The following is an 18,653-nucleotide window of genomic DNA, read 5'->3' on the forward strand; positions in this document are numbered from 1 at the left end:
GAGTGCAGGAGCGTAGGGGAAAAAAATTACACTCGAGCTGTACCCCCAGCCAATGGAAAACAAGAGAAAATGGCGCCAAAAATAGCATTGTTTTTCTGCCACCTGCAGTAGAGGCAGTAACAGTATGGAGAGATAGTCCAGGTCTAGTCTGTAGTAGAATCCTCAGAGAGAAAGGAACAAATGTAGGCAGAAACACTGACGATGATGATGAAGATAATCTCTTCTTCAGAGGATCAGCGGTAGTATGCAATGTCCCCTAGTGATGCCTCACACACACACAGCCGCGGACACAGACACACACACTGCAACAAACACACACTGCAGCATTTGGGACCAATAGGCGTTAGAGGTTCTCTTTCACACAAACACACGGTTAGACAAAGCTCAGCCTCGGCATCTCTGTGTATCTCACATTGGTTCTTTCGATAGTACTGTGAAGAAAACACACAGAGAGATGCTGCTAGGGATGGAGGGAGGAGGGAGGAGGGGAGGAGAGGAGGGAGGAGTGTGCGCAGAGCGGCAAGTGGGAGGGACATGAGAATAACATCTCGCTCTCCTTCACGCCCAGGGTGAACATGTGAGGGGGAGGATGGACGGATGGATGGAGGGAAGAAAAGGAGAAGAGAAGGTGGGAGGATGCAGATGGTTCATACAGAGGTTCCAACTGATGGGAGAGCAGAGATAAAGGAGAGAAGAAAAGGAGAAGAGAAGGTGGGAGGATGCAGATGGTTCATACCGAGGTTCCAACTGATGGGAGAGCAGAGATAAAGGAGAGAAGAAAAGGAGAAGAGAAGGTGGGAGGATGCAGATGGTTCATACAGAGGTTCCAACTGATGGGAGAGCAGAGATAAAGGAGAGAAGAAAAGGAGAAGAGAAGGTGGGAGGATGCAGATGGTTCATACTGAGGTTCTAACTGATGGGAGAGCAGAGATAAAGGAGAGAAGAAAAATGTGGATCCTTGAAAGCAGGAGGCCCCACCCCTCTCCCATCACTCCCCTCTCCACCCCTCTCCCATCACTCCCCTCTCCACCCCTCTCCCATCACTCCCCTCTCCACCCCCTCTCTCCACCCCTCTCCCATCACTCCACCCCTCTCCCATCACTCCCCTCTCCACCCCTCTGCCATCACTCCCCTCTCCACCCCTCCTCCCCTCCTCTCTCCACCCCTCTCCCATCACTCCCCTCTCTCCACTCCCATTCTCCCATCACTCCCCTCTCTCCACCCCTCTCCCATCACTCCTCTCTCTCTTTCTATTCCTTCTATCTCCATCTCTCCCTCTGTGGCAGGTGCTGTGTTAAGCCTATTCACTGGGAGGGTGGCGTCTGTGAAAGGGATGCATTTGTCACACATTAAACAAACACACACGCCTCAGAATACTGATGAGTGACACTGTTCTACAGGGTGGCTGTACAGGCAGCCTGTGAATGGCTGTCCATTTCCATCCTTCAGCTGCTCTTTTCACCGTCTGGAGAATCAGCGTGGAATACACACCACAGGGGGTATATGGATGATGAGGCACAGATAAACACTGGACCATAGAGATGGCTGGGATTCAATGCCACTGACATTCTGTTGGGGGTTTATGAATTTAATTCATGCTAATAGATATTGATGTCCCAACAACACCTAATCAATAATGACAAGATACGCATTGGAGCACATGGGAGGGTGTGGTAGTGAATGGGGCATATGATCAAATGTGAGTCAGGGGGTGTCTGTCACGTGATGGCACTTCCTACTCTTCCCCCTGTTATGATGTGGAGGGGAAGGTTAGTGTTAGGACATAGACAAACACACTCTCCAGGATACACTTCCACACTCCACCACCAGAGGGCAGCAACCAGGTCTAGGTGCTGAGCCAAGGCTTGATAAGCACATCAGGTACTGACAATTAAGGTGATGTCACAGTGGCAGCTTGGGGAACCAACTCGTTTTGTTTGAGGGCTTTCGTTAGTTTTTTGAGTCTTTAGTTTGGGAAGGCCTTTTCTTTTTTGTACATATTTAAGTTTCAGCACCATCTGAAGAAATAATAATTTGCTTGGACTGGCCGACCCAGAGGTCAAGAGAGACAGAGCTGGCCCTGGACCAAGGTAAGGTTGCTCTCTCCCTGGGCACAGTACATTCAACATTGAGGTGCATATGCTGATTTCTCACAAATGCACACATTCATTCAGGTTACAGACCATGTAACTAAGACCCCTAGACATAATGAGTCAGGTTACAGACCATGTAACTATGTAACTAAGACCCCTAGACATAATGAGTCAGGTTACAGACCATGTAACTATAACTAAGACCCCTAGACATAATGAGTCAGGTTACAGACCATGTAACTAAGACCCCTAGACATAATGAGTCAGGTTACAGACCATGTAACTATGACCCCTAGACATAATGAGTCAGGTTACAGACCATGTAACTATGTAACTAAGACCCCTAACTAAGACCCCTAGACATAATGAGTCAGGTTACAGACCATGTAACTATAACTAAGACCCCTAGACATAATGAGTCAGGTTACAGACCATGTAACTAAGACCCCTAGACATAATGAGTCAGGTTACAGACCATGTAACTATAACTAAGACCCCTAGACATAATGAGTCAGGTTACAGACCATGTAACTATAACTAAGACCCCTAGACATAATGAGTCAGGTTACAGACCATGTAACTACAGACCATGTAACTATAACTAAGACCCCTAGACATAATGAGTCAGGTTACAGACCATGTAACTATAACTAAGACCCCTAGACATAATGAGTCAGGTTACAGACCATGTAACTAAGACCCCTAGACATAATGAGTCAGGTTACAGACCATGTAACTAAGACCCCTAGACATAATGAGTCAGGTTACAGACCATGTAACTAAGACCCCTAGACATAATGAGTCAGGTTACAGACCATGTAACTATAACTAAGACCCCTAGACATAATGAGTCAGGTTACAGACCATGTCAGGTTACAGACCATGTAACTATAACTAAGACCCCTAGACATAATGAGTCAGGTTACAGACCATGTAACTATAACATGTAACTATAACTAAGACCCCTAGACATAATGAGTAAGACCCCTAGACATAATGAGTCAGGTTACAGACCATGTAACTATAACTAAGACCCCTAGACATAATGAGTCAGGTTACAGACCATGTAACTAAGACCCCTAGACATAATGAGTCAGGTTACAGACCATGTAACTATAACTAAGACCCCTAGACATAATGAGTCAGGTTACAGACCATGTAACTATAACTAAGACCCCTAGACATAATGAGTCAGGTTACAGACCATGTAACTATAACCCCTAGACATAATGAGTCAGGTTACAGACCATGTAACTAAGACCCCTAGACATAATGAGTCAGGTTACAGACCATGTAACTAAGACCCCTAGACATAATGAGTCAGGTTACAGACCATGTAACTATAACTAAGACCCCTAGACATAATGAGTCAGGTTACAGACCATGTAACTATAACTAAGACCCTAGACCAGGTTACAGACCATGTAACTAAGACCCCTAGACATAATGAGTCAGGTTACAGACCATGTAACTATAACTAAGACCCCTAGACATAATGAGTCAGGTTACAGACCATGTAACTATAACTAAGACCCCTAGACATAATGAGTCAGGTTACAGACCATGTAACTATAACTAAGACCCCTAGACATAATGAGTCAGGTTACAGACCATGTAACTATAACTAAGACCCCTAGACATAAGAGTCAGGTTACAGACCTAGACATAGACATAATGAGTCAGGTTACAGACCATGTAACTATAACTAAGACCCCTAGACATAATGAGTCAGGTTACAGACCATGTAACTATAACTAAGACCCCTAGACATAATGAGTCAGGTTACAGACCCATGACATAAGTCAGGTTATAACTAAGACCCCTAGACATAATGAGTCAGGTTACAGACCATGTAACTAAGATAACTAAGACCCAGGTTACAGACATAATGAGTCAGTCAGGTTACAGACCATGTAACTATAACTAAGACCCCTAGACATAATGAGTCAGGTTACAGACCATGTAACTATACTAAGACCCCTAGACATAATGAGTCAACTACAGACCCCTAGACATAATGAGTCAGGTTACAGACCATGTAACTATAACTAAGACCCCTAGACATAATGAGTCAGGTTACAGACCATGTAACTATAACTAAGACCCCTAGACATAATGAGTCAGGTTACAGACCATGTAACTATAACTAAGACCCCTAGACATAATGAGTCAGGTTACAGACCATGTAACTATAACTAAGACATCCTAGACATAATGAGTCAGGTTACAGACCATGTAACTATAACTAAGACCCCTAGACATAATGAGTCAGGTTACAGACCATGTAACTATAACTAAGACCCCTAGACATAATGAGTCAGGTTACAGACCATGTAACTATAACTAAGACCCCTAGACATAATGAGTCAGGTTACAGACCATGTAACTATAACTAAGACCCCTAGACATAATGAGTCAGGTTACAGACCATGTAACTATAACTAAGACCCCTAGACATAATGAGTCAGGTTACAGACCATGTAACTAAGACCCCTAGACATAATGAGTCAGGTTACAGACCATGTAACTATAACTAAGACCCCTAGACATAATGAGTCAGGTTACAGACCATGTAACTAAGACCCCTAGACATAATGAGTCAGGTTACAGACCATGTAACTATAACTAAGACCCCTAGACATAATGAGTCAGGTTACAGACCATGTAACTAAGACCCCTAGACATAATGAGTCAGGTTACAGACCATGTAACTAAGACCCCTAGACATAATGAGTCAGGTTACAGACCATGTAACTAAGACCCCTAGACATAATGAGTCAGGTTACAGACCATGTAATTATAACTAAGACCCCTAGACATAATGAGTCAGGTTACAGACCATGTAACTATAACTAAGACCCCTAGACATAATGAGTCAGGTTACAGACCATGTAACTATAACTAAGACCCCTAGACATAATGAGTCAGGTTACAGACCATGTAACTATAACTAAGACCCCTAGACATAATGAGTATGTAACTATAACTAAGACCCCTAGACATAATGAGTCAGGTTACAGACCATGTAACTATAACTAAGACCCCTAGACATAATGAGTCAGGTTACAGACCATATAACTAAGACCCCTAGACATAATGAGTCAGGTTACAGATGTAACTATAACTAAGACCCCTAGACATAATGAGTCAGGTTACAGACCATGTAACTATAACTAAGACCCCTAGACATAATGAGTCAGGTTACAGACCATGTAACTAAGACCCCTAGACATAATGAGTCAGGTTACAGACCCTAAGACATAATGAGTCAGGTTACAGACCATGTAACTATAACTAAGACCCCTAGACATAATGAGTCAGGTTACAGACCATGTAACTATAACTAAGACCCCTAGACATAATGAGTCAGGTTACAGACCATGTAACTATAACTAAGACCCCTAGACATAATGAGTCAGGTTACAGACCATGTAACTATAACTAAGACCCCTAGACATAATGAGTCAGGTTACAGACCATGTAACTATAACTAAGACCCCTAGACATAATGAGTCAGGTTACAGACCATGTAACTATAACTAAGACCCCTAGACATAATGAGTCAGGTTACAGACCATGTAACTAACATAAGACCCCTAGACATAATGAGTCAGGTTACAGACCATGTAACTATAACTAAGACCCCTAGACATAATGAGTCAGGTTACAGACCATGTAACTACAGACCATAACTAAGACCCCTAGACATAATGAGTCAGGTTACAGACCATGTAACTATAACTAAGACCCCTAGACATAATGAGTCAGGTTACAGACCATGTAACTATAACTAAGACCCCTAGACATAATGAGTCAGGTTACAGACCATGTAACTATAACTAAGACCCCTAGACATAATGAGTCAGGTTACAGACCATGTAACTAAGATAACTAAGACCCCTAGACATAATGAGTCAGGTTACAGACCATGTAACTATAACTAAGACCCCTAGACATAATGAGTCAGGTTACAGACCATGTAACTAAGACCCCTAGACATAATGAACTAAGACCCCCTAGACATAATGAGTCAGGTTACAGACCATGTAACTATAACTAAGACCCCTAGACATAATGAGTCAGGTTACAGACCATGTAACTATAACTAAGACCCCCAGGTTACAGACCATGTAACTAAGACCCCTAGACATAATGAGTCAGGTTACAGACCATGTAACTATAACTAAGACCCCTAGACATAATGAGTCAGGTTACAGACCATGTAACTATAACTAAGACCCCTAGACATAATGAGTCAGGTTACAGACCATGTAACTATAACTAAGACCCCAGACATAATGAGTCAGGTTACAGACCATGTAACTAACTAAGACCCCTAGACATAATGAGTCAGGTTACAGACCATGTAACTATGACCCCTAGACATAATGAGTCAGGTTACAGACCATGTAACTATGTAACTAAGACCCCTAGACATAATGAGTCAGGTTACAGACCATGTAACTATAACTAAGACCCCTAGACATAATGAGTCAGGTTACAGACCATGTAACTATAACTAAGACCCCTAGACATAATGAGTCAGGTTACAGACCATGTAACTATAACTAAGACCCCTAGACATAATGAGTCAGGTTACAGACCATGTAACTATAACTAAGACCCCTAGACATAATAAGGTTGAGACATAATGAGTCAGGTTACAGACCATGTAACTAGACATAACTAAGACCCCTAGACATAATGAGTCAGGTTACAGACCATGTAACTATAACTAAGACCCCTAGACATAATGAGTCAGGTTACAGACCATGTAACTATAACTAAGACCCCTAGACATAATGAGTCAGGTTACAGACCATGTAACTATAACTAAGACCCCTAGACATAATGAGTCAGGTTACAGACCATGTAACTATAACTAAGACCCCTAGACATAATGAGTCAGGTTACAGACCATGTAACCCCTAGACATAATGAGTCAGGTTACAGACCATGTAACTATAACTAAGACCCCTAGACATAATGAGTCAGGTTACAGACCATGTAACTATAACTAAGACCCCTAGACATAATGAGTCAGGTTACAGACCATGTAACTATAACTAAGACCCCTAGACATAATGAGTCAGGTTACAGACCATGTAACTATAACTAAGACCCCTAGACATAATGAGTCAGGTTACAGACCATGTAACTATAACTAAGACCCCTAGACATAATGAGTCAGGTTACAGACCATGTAACTATAACTAAGACCCCTAGACATAATGAGTCAGGTTACAGACCATGACATAATGAGTCAGGTTACAGACCATAACTAAGACCCCTAGACATAATGAGTCAGGTTACCCTAAGATAGACAGGTTACAGACCATGTAACTAAGACCCCTAGACATAATGAGTCAGGTTACAGACCATGTAACTATAACTAAGACCCCTAGACATAATGAGTCAGGTTACAGACCATGTAACTATAACTAAGACCCCTAGACATAATGAGTCAGGTTACAGACCATGTAACAGGTTACAGACCATAACTAAGACCCCTAGACATAATGAGTCAGGTTACAGACCATGTAACTATAACTAAGACCCCTAGACATAATGAGTCAGGTTACAGACCATGTAACTATAACTAAGACCCCTAGACATAATGAGTCAGGTTACAGACCATGTAACTATAACTAAGACCCCTAGACATAATGAGTCAGGTTACAGACCATGTAACTATAACTAAGACCCCTAGACATAATGAGTCAGGTTACAGACCATGTAACTATAACTAAGACCCCTAGACATAATGAGTCAGGTTACAGACCATGTAACTATAACTAAGACCCCTAGACATAATGAGTCAGGTTACAGACCATGTAACTAAGACCCCTAGACATAATGAGTCAGGTTACAGACCATGACCCCTAGACATAATGAGTCAGGTTACAGACCATGTAACTATAACTAAGACCCCTAGACATAATGAGTCAGGTTACAGACCATGTAACTATAACTAAGACCCCTAGACATAATGAGTCAGGTTACAGACCATGTAACTAAGACCCCTAGACATAACTAAGACCCCTAGACATAATGAGTCAGGTTACAGACCATGTAACTAAGACCCCTAGACATAATGAGTCAGGTTACAGACCATGTAACTATAACTAAGACCCCTAGACATAATGAGTCAGGTTACAGACCATGTAACTATAACTAAGACCCCTAGACATAATGAGTCAGGTTACAGACCATGTAACTATAACTAAGACCCTAGACATAATGAGTCAGGTTACAGACCATGTAACTATAACTAAGACCCCTAGACATAATGAGTCAGGTTACAGACCATGTAACTATAACTAAGACCCCTAGACATAATGAGTCAGGTTACAGACCATGTAACTATAACTAAGACCCCTAGACATAATGAGTCAGGTTACAGACCATGTAACTAGACCTAGGACCCCTAGACATAATGAGTCAGGTTACAGACCATGTAACTATAACTAAGACCCCTAGACATAATGAGTCAGGTTACAGACCATGTAACTATAACTAAGACCCCTAGACATAATGAGTCAGGTTACAGACCATGTAACTATAACTAAGACCCCTAGACATAATGAGTCAGGTTACAGACCATGTAACTATAACTAAGACCCCTAGACATAATGAGTCAGGTTACAGACCATGTAACTAAGACCCCTAGACATAATGAGTCAGGTTACAGACCATGTAACGAGGCCAAAGACCCCTAGACTTAACCAATGCAACAATATTAGTAGGCTAGTTAATGGGTTTGTAACACCCCTCTCCCCTCCACACCCCCCTCTCCTCTCCTCCGAGGCAGCCGTGGTTTACAGGGACAAGGTCACTCCAGAGAGAAATCTGTGTGAGTGAGTGAGGGAGAGATGGAAAGAGAGAGAGAGAGGTGCGAGATAGACGGCAGTTGGGTATGGCCATACCCGAGCTCAACACCAACAATTTAAAATGGGTACTAAAATCCTTCCATGGGACCAAAACAACATGTTGCATTCATATGTTTGTTCGGTAGAGTTTAATAGAAAAGTGCTGTTTTTAGACCCATTTGCCTCGTGATTTGTCGAACTCAACACACATAATGTCTTCGTCCTTCATATCGGAGTTGCGCTACAGCGCTTTGCGTGTCTCAACCAATCAGATTCACAGAAATCGCAGGTCGCACGGGTCGAGCACAGCGCACAAAGCTCAAGGGGCTCTCTCTACTCTCCTCTGGTATTTAGCAAGCGTGATAACCCATCACTTCCCACACAAGCAAAAACTCTTACATCAATGTAGCAGCCTAAACACCAGCCATCTGACATGCTGTATTGCATGGAAATCAGACTCTTTTTCAGTCTGATCAACTGTAGACTAGGCTACTAACAATAACAGCTGCGTCGTGTAGCCTACTATGCACCCGGTTCCTCTGGCCAGGGTAGACGAAGCGGTAACATTGTGTATTTATAGCCCATTTGTTTGTGAGGAAATGTGAATGGGATCAAATTTGGTTTATATTCAAATTTGGTCTGACTAGGCTATGTAGACCTTTTCCAATCCAAAATGATTAAGTGGAATGAATCAATAAACACAGTAGTTGACACTCAGACTGGTTTGTAAATTAGACCTACAGTTGCATAGCGCAGACTATATGCAACCTGCATAAAGCAAGCTCAGCCCTGTGAGTTTTATTGTCCAATCATGTTGCTTCTCTGTGTCGGTGTATAGGAAACCAATAGTTCTGCTTTTACATATAATTCATAAGTACAAAGTTGCTGAAGTTTGACAGGGTTTATCCTCCTCCTCGAGGCCAGGAGTTTTCCAGGTAGGTTTTAAAACCCTGTGACCTGATTAGAAATACTCTGGTTCCATATGAATCCTTTTTACAACATATTAATCACGTCATACTGTAAAAGGTCCAGAGTTTCACCTGGTTAGGCTACCAGATCAGGAAAAACTACGTACCACACCACTCTGGGACCTGTGGTGCCACCTCTGAGCAGTCTGACTTTAGGACCATGCAGACGCCTCAGAGCGGAAGGGAAGGCAGTAAAATAAGCTCCTTGTCACTAAGTTTCACTAAAATGACACCCCTGAAATGCATGGTCCTGTATCCAACAATGTGACAGAACTAACAAAAACAATATTTTAGTTTGACAAATGAGACTCGAAGAATCTCCAAGTGGTCACTTCATGTAAGAGTCCCACTTGGGAAATATGTCCTGAGCTACAAGGCAAGACAACTCAAGTACAACTGAGGCCTGAAGTATAAATAGTCCCATAGCAGCGCTGCACTGATCCAATATCTAAACTTAGGCAGGGGGCAACAAAATGAATAAAGTCTGTCTTGTAAAAGAAAACTGTAAACAGGCATCTTGCCAGACAGCTTCAACAGCCATTGTAACCGCTGTCCTGTAAAGCCATTGTTTTTGTGTGTGTGTGTGTGTACTGTTTGTGTGCAATACTGTGTGTGTGTGTGTACTGTTTGTGTGCAATACTGTGTGTGTGTGTACTGTTTGTGTGCAATACTGTGTGTGTGTGTGTGCGCAATACTGTGTGTGTGTGTGCGCAATACTGTGTGTGTGTGCGCAATACTGTGTGTGTGTGTGTGGTATGCCGACGGGGGTGACAGCATGTCTGCAACTGGTGGCTCCCCACAAACCCCCAATGGGAGTTCCTGACGCAACCGCAGCAGAGAGGCAGCCAGGCGCCGAGGCCTAGCCCAATCAAGACCAGCCCAGGCTGGGGGAGGGGACTAACCACAGACCCATGCTTGACCAGGCCTCCAGGAACACATCCATAATTCAAAGCCTCTGTGAGATGGCCTAAATATGTTAACTAAAAACACTGTACTTTCTGCTTTTTAAAAGACTGATTTGGGATCAGGAATCGCAATCGCAAACCCAAATCTAACCTCAACTCTTATGAGCTGAGCAACAAAAACGAATCTGAGACCTGTTGATAGGAGCACGTTCGGACCACATGTCCTTAGTAGTGGCATTATTGCCAACAGCCAACAGTAGAGATCGCAGGACGAATGGCCCTCGTGTCAACACATTACATTGGACTCAAACGACTGCCCTATTCTCCTCCTGACTCACCACACGGTGCCAACCTGCCAGTTAAAACAGATGGGAATCGCCACATTAGAGCACATGTCCACAACAATGCAGTCAAAGGTAAGAAGTATTTGTAGCGACGCCAGGGCACTGTTGACGTGGCCGGCGGTCATCTGTGACAAGCCTGGATACAACAGGGCTGTTTAACCATGCGCGCACACAGGGTGTGTGTGTGACAGAGGCAACAGTTTAGCCTAGTTTCACTCCAAGTGATTTCCATCAGTCCCCTGTATCCCTTTAATGACAGGAAGTGTTCGGGACACCATTCTTTGTGTGTTTGTTTACCCTTGTCACGAGCTTGTGAGCTCCGAGCTAGTCAGCCAGAACGCACAACCCAAACGCTCCTAATGACCCACACACACATGGGAATGCTTTCCAAATCGCTAACACGTTTTTACATTCTTCTCCCTCTTGTCTCCCCAATTAGGCTACAGAAGTCCATAAATGTGTTTTAAATAGAAAACCTTTGAACTAAACACAGTGACTTAAAACCAGTGGTGGAAAAAGTATCCAATTCTTGAGTAAAAGTAAATATACCTTAATAGAAAATGCCTCAAGTAAAAGTGAAAGTCACCCAGTAAAATACTACTTGAGTAAAAGTCTAAATGTATTTGGTTTTAAATATACTTAAGAATCAAATGTAAATGTAATTGCTGAAATGTACTTAAGTACCAAAAGTAAAAGTTTTCTATTTTTCTTTTTAAGGATAGCCAGGGGCACACCAACACTCCGACACAATTTACAAACAAAGCATTTGTGTTTAGTGAATCTGCCAGATCAGGTTTTAGGGATGACCAGGGATGTTCTCTTAATAAGTGTGAGAATTGGACTATTTTCCTGTCCTGCTAAGCATTCAAAATGTAACAAGTACTTCTGGGTGTCAGGGAAAATGCATGGAGTACAAAGTACATTATTTTCTTTAGAACTGTAGTGAAGTAAAAGTAATAGTTTTCAAATATGTTAACCATAAAGTACCGGTACCAAAATAATTCTTATGTAATACTTTAAAGTTTTTTTTACTTAAAAGTACTTCACACCACTGCTTCAGTGAAATGAAATGAGGTGAAAAGTTAGTTCATAGTTATAAAAACACTTTGGGATTATACTGTATATTGAGCTAGAATTATTCAGTCAGCCATCTGTGATATAACAACATTGCAACACTTTTGACAACACTGGTCAAGGGAAGTGCACTGATACAACGTGCAAGTAATATCGTCCTACGTCATACTTCCTGTTCCTGTCCCCTAATCTTTTGAATGTGCTTGCTTGATTATATCATCAAATTCATGAAAACTAGGTCATTTAAGATATATACAGTACCAGTCAAAAGTTTGGAAACACCTACTCATTCCAGGGTTTTTCTTTCTTTGGACTATTTTATACAATATAGAATAATAGTGAAGACATCAACACTATGAAATAACACATATGGAATCATGTAGTTACCAAACAAGTGTTAAAAAACCTCTTAAGGATCCATCCCTTTTTTTCCCCAATTTGCCCCTAAAATGACATACCCAAATCTAACAGCTTGTAGCTCAGGACCTGAAGCAAGCATTTTCTTGATACCATTTGAAAGGAAACACTTTGAAGTTTGTGGAAATGTGAAATGAATGTAGAAGAACAACGCACTAGATCTGGTAAAAGATAATACAAAGAAAAAAAACACGTGTTTAATTTTTTTTAACCATCATATTTGAAATGCAAGAAAAAGGCCATAATGTATTATTCCAGCCCAGGTTTAATTTATACTTTGGCCACTAGATGACAGCAGTGTATGTGCACAGTTTTAGACTGATCCAATGAACAATTGCATATCTGTTCAAGACTGCCCAAATGGTTCATTAATACATTTTCAAGTTCATAATTGTGAACTCTCCTCAAACAATAGCATGGTATTCTTTCACTGTAATAGCTACTGTAAATTGGACAGTGCAGTTAGATGAACAAGAATTTAAAGCTTTCTGCCCATATCAGATAGGTCTGTCCTGGGAAATGTTCATGTAACGTATAACCTCATGCTAATCACATTAGCTTAACCATCCCGTGAGGGACACACCGGTCCTGTAGAGTTTAAACAAAAATATATACATATTCTATACTTTTCCACCCTTTGCCTTGTTGACAGCTTTGCACACGCTTGGCATTCTCTCAACCAGCTTCATGAGGTAGTCACCTGGAATGCGTTTCAATTAACAGGTGTACCTTGTTAAAAGTTCATTTGTAGAATTTCTTTCCTTCTTAATGCGTTTGAGCCAATCAGTTGTGTAGTGACAAGGTAGGGGTGGTATACAGAAGACAGCCCTGTTTGGTAAAAGACCAAGTCCGTATTATGGGAAGAACAGCTCAGATAAGCAAAGGGAAACGACAGTCCATCATTACTTTAAGACATGAAGGTCAGTCAATGCGGAAAATGTCAAGAACTTTGACATTTTCTTCAAGTACAGTCGCAAAAACCATCAAGCGCTATGATGAAACTGCCTCTCATGAGGACCGCCACAGGAAAGGAAGACCCAGAGGTACCTGTGCTGCAGAGGATACGTTTATTACAGTTACCAGCCTCTGAAATTGCAGCCCAAATAAATGCTTCACAGAGTTCAAGTAACAGACATCTCAACATCAACTGTTCAGAGGAGACTGTGTGAGTCAGGCCTTCATGATCAAATTGCCAGAAAGAAACCACTACTAAAGGACACCAATAATAAGAGACTTGCTTGGACCGAGAAACATGAGCAATGGACATTAGACTGGAAGAAATCTGTCCTTTGGTCTGATGAGTCCAAATGGGAGATTTTTGGTTCCAACTGCCATGTCTTTCTGAGATGCAGAGTAGGTGAACGGATGATCTCTGCATGTGTGGTTCCCACCATGAAGCATGAAGGAGGAGGTGTGATGGTGCTTTGCTGGTGACACTGTCTGTGATTTATTTAGAATTCAAGGCACACAACCAGCGTGGCTACTACAGCATTCTGCAGCGATACGCCATCCCATCTGGTTTGCGCTTAGTGGGACTATCATTGGTTTTTCAACAGGACATTGACCCAACACACCTCCAGGCTGTGTAAGGGCTATTTGACCAAGAAGGAGAGTGATGGAGTGCTGCATCAGATGAGCTGGCCTCCATAATCATCCAACCTCAAACTAATTGAGATGGTTAGGGACGAGTTAGACCACAGAGTGAAGGAAAAGCAGCCAACAAGTGCTCAACATGTGGCAACTCCTTCAAAACTATTGCAAAAGCATTCCAGGTGAAGCTGGTTGACAGAATGCCAAGAGTGTGCAAAGCTGTCATCAAGGCATAGTGAGGCTACTTTGAAGAATCTAAAATACATTTGTTTAAAAAAATGTTGGTTACTACATGATTCCATGTGTAATTTCGTCGTTTTGATGTCTTCATTTTTATTCTACAATGTATAAAATAGTACAAATAAAGAAAAACCCTTGAATGAGTAGGTGTGTCCAAACTTTTGACCGGTACTGTATATACAATTAAAGCTGTGTTTGTGGATGAATTTACTTCTGCCAGATGCCTGTAATAAAGTTTTTGCACTGAAGACCATTTTAAAAGTTTACAAAACTTCAAAAACGAAAGTAAAAAAACTTCAAGGCTACTTCCTGGAAAATGACTCATCACTTTCATACTGTATATTGAGGCCATTCGGACACAAACATTTTTCTAAATAAGCTGTCATGGATCCTTCTGACATTTAAGGAAAATGCATGGCTGAAAACCCTAAACGGTTGAGGCCGGGAATGTTCCAAGTCTAGTTTTACACAAATCCAGTGTGTGATGACGCTGGAGCGCTACCATGGTAACTGGGGGCCTACACTCTCCTGTGGTGTGGGTGCTAAAGTATAACTGGTTTGTGGAGGTTTGCTCACAATTCAACAATAACCATGACACCTGTATGGGTGAGAATCATATTGCCCTCAAGTCTCTTTTTCAGAGACACTATAATAAATTATAAACTGGGTGGTTCGAGCCCTGAATGCTGATTGGCTGACAGCCGTTGTATATAAGACCGTATACAACGGATATGATAAAACAGTTTTTTTTACTGTTCTAATTACGTTGGTAACCAGTTTATAAACAGCAATAAGGCACATCAGGGGTTTGTGATATATGGCCAACATACCATGGCTAAGGGCGATGTCCAGGCACCCTACCGTGGTATATTGGCCATATACAACACCCCCTCGGGCCTTATTGTTTAAATATACTTCAAGATCCTTGGTTCTAGTGCCTTCTAAGCAACCCTAACCGTTGCATAGAAAAACACTAAACACAAGCAGACTGAACCCAGGCACAAAACCCAAACCCAACACCAAAACGTTCAAACAGAACTCTTACCTGTGGCAGCAGCTGCGGGGCGGTTGAATCTGGCCGAGCCGGCCCTCTGAAGGGGGTTCTGGGCCTGCTTGCCTGCTACCTGGCTGGTCACCGCTGGAGTCTTCAGCCCTATGGTAGAGAAATAGTGAAACACCATGTCAACAGAGAGACTAAACCTAACTGCAGCCTTGTAGCAGAGACTACCAGGTTATAGGGCTCGTGTGGTTTTATGAAGTAGTATCTGTGTAGTAGTGGAGCTTGGGTCTTAAAGGAGAGCGCAGAGATTTAGCCCCTGTGTCCACCTACTACTACAGGGTACAAGCCCCTGTGTCCACCTACTACTACAGGGTACAAGCCCCTGTGTCCACCTACTACTACAGGGTACAAGCCCCTGTGTCCACCTACTACTACAGGGTACAAGCCCCTGTGTCCACCTACTACTACAGGGTACAAGCCCCTGTGTCCACCTACTACTACAGGGTACAAGCCCTGTAGTAGTATGAGGACTCCCGTTCTATTAATTCTATTTCTATGCATTCAATCCTATCCGATTGAGAATATCCAGATCGATAACTGGGCCCTACTCAATGGGAATCGGAGGATGATGGGTCATTTGAGCCACAGGGTTGGAAAACGATTATGTTAAAACAGTTTAGAAATTTTAGAAATAAGATATAGTTAGATAATCACAAATCAGCTAGTCTGTTGATATGCAGGTAGCCTAGTGGTTAGACCGTTGGGCCAGTAACCGAAAGGTTGCTGGATTGAATCCCCGAGCTGACAAGGTAAAAATCTGTCGTTCTGCCCCTGAGCAAGGCAGTTAACCCGCTGTTCCCGGGGGCCGAAGATGTGGATGTCAATTATGGCAGTCCCCCGCACCTCTCTGATTCAGAGGGGTTGGGTTAAACGCTGAAGACACATTTCAGTTGAAGGCATTCAGTTGTACAACTGACTAGGTATCCCCTTTATATGGTTTGGTATTTTACAATATAGTGGGACACAAGGAATAGATATTTGTGGGAATTGAGTGTTCTACCTCGGCGGTGAGTCATTGCAGTGTGTGTGTGAGAGAAAGAGAGAGTGTGTGTCCTCATAAGTTATAGTTGAATTAAGACATTTGAAACCAATGAGAAAAATCAGACTGACCTAGATACAATGGAATAAAAAATATTGGTCCTCATATGTTTACACTTCAACCAAGCAGAAATCCACAGGGGGAAAAAAATCAACTAACATACCGACTACTGTATCCATTAACTGTCAGTGGTCACTGCTGCCATGGCAACATGACGTCGCTACAGCAGATGTACTGTACTCCATCTACCCCAAGCTAATATTACTCATATCCTGTGGGCACTTCCAGAGGCCACAGAAATAAACAGAGATTCTATCTAACCAATATAAGGGAGCGCTATATTCATTGACACACATTATAGTGGAGATAAAGTGTATAAATGAACCAATCATCATTCAGGATTAGACCCACCCGTTGTGTAATCAATCATTGAGACACACTGGGACGGAGGTTGGTTGGTAATACAATCCTGGTTCGGTAATATTCCAATCTATGTGGTTCTGTTGGAACAACACATTGGGTCTAATCAGAAGAAACCAACCCATTTGAACACAAATATGTCCATGTTTTAGCTAAAAGATATTCAAGTCAAGGAGAGGGTGTGGTGTGCAAATCAAAAGCACCAGAGGAGACATCACCATCTGGGTTAAATAAAACTAGTCCATCTGATCCTGATCAGAGAAACACATCACAGAGAGGGAAACTGACTCATTAGTGAAACTGGCTAGTGGTGGTGAGCATGTTTAGACACGTCTGTTTAAAGGCTAACTATGCTTAGACCATCACACTTAAAGGGAGAGGCTTCAAAATCAAAAGGTTAGTGAGTGAAAGTAAGCATACAGCAAGGATATGTGAAAGTATTGTGTGTGTGTGTGTGTGTGTGTGTGTTCACCTGTTGCAGTGCTTCTCCCTGGTAGTGAGGGGGCTCTGGTTCGGAACCCCAGTGGCCTGGTAGTGGTGGGGGCCTTAATCGACCCCTGGGTTCCCCCTGGAGCTGTAGGCTGGCTGGGCCTCTCATCTGGCTTACAGCCCCCCACCACTGGAGCTGTAGGCTGGCTGGGCCTCTCATCTGGCTTACAGCCCCCCACCACTGGAGCTGTAGGCTGGCTGGGCCTCTCATCTGGCTTACAGCCCCCCACCACTGGAGCTGGGACTAGGACAGAGAAAGACAGGGATGATGACAGTTAATACTAGAATTAAGAATTAACTAATACAAATATAGTCTATTAACCACTTGGAAATAGACAAACTCATTCAAACCTCACTCAACTACATTGGGTTTAGTTTGAGTTGTTCAATAGTGAAAGATGATTGGCTCGCACGTGTAACTCCAGCACACACAACATTCTATAATAGAATCGTGTTATTTGACGTGTATCTTTTTAGACACGGAAAGACCCAAACGCCGTTCCATACGTCAATACTGAAAGATGATAGTTCTACTGTATCATAACTGAAATGGTCTCCGTTGTGAATACGTCTGTGTGGGCAGATAGCGAACCTCTCACAGCCCGTCTGTGTGGGCAGATAGCGAACCTCTCACAGCCCGTCTGTGTGGGCAGATAGCGAACCTCTCACAGCCCGTCTGTGTGGGCAGATAGCGAACCTCTCACAGCCCGTCTGTGTGGGCAGATAGCGAACCTCTCACAGCCCGTCTGTGTGGGCAGATAGCGAACCTCTCACAGCCCGTCTGTGTGGGCAGATAGCAAACCTCTCACAGCACGTCTGTGTGGGCAGATAGCGAACCTCTCACAGCCCGTCTGTGTGGGCAGATAGCGAACCTCTCACAGCCCGTCTGTGTGGGCAGATAGCGAACCTCTCACAGCCCGTCTGTGTGGGCAGATAGCGAACCTCTCACAGCCCAAACGTAAGAAAGAAAAACGCTGTTTACATGGCATAATTCCCCTCATTAAGCTAAATGCACATAACGCCGATTCCCTACCAAAAAGGGGAATAATCTCTGGTCCTAATTATCTAGATGATTACAATCATCAGACTACTGATTACAAATGTCTCAAAACGCTGCATAAACAACATCATCTGCATTAGGGCAG

At 42.7% G+C, this 18,653-nt stretch overlaps 1 protein-coding gene across 3 annotated transcripts in view; it reads right to left on the bottom strand.

Moving 5' to 3' along the window:
• The window catches only part of LOC115120570 (microtubule-associated tumor suppressor candidate 2 homolog), a 105,209-nt gene that overhangs the window by 39,501 nt on the left and 47,055 nt on the right, over nt 1–18,653 (bottom strand). For all 3 annotated transcript variants that reach the window (XM_065003733.1, XM_065003735.1, XM_065003734.1), the window contains exons 5-6: nt 17,492–17,752; nt 15,546–15,653 (exon numbers count right to left, since the gene is read on the bottom strand). In XM_065003733.1, the coding sequence (XP_064859805.1) occupies nt 15,546–15,653; nt 17,492–17,752 (369 nt within the window). The remainder of the gene's footprint in view (nt 1–15,545; nt 15,654–17,491; nt 17,753–18,653) is intronic.

Source organism: Oncorhynchus nerka, linkage group LG18, assembly GCF_034236695.1.
Source record: "Oncorhynchus nerka isolate Pitt River linkage group LG18, Oner_Uvic_2.0, whole genome shotgun sequence".
In the NCBI taxonomy this organism is placed as follows: domain Eukaryota; kingdom Metazoa; phylum Chordata; class Actinopteri; order Salmoniformes; family Salmonidae; genus Oncorhynchus; species Oncorhynchus nerka.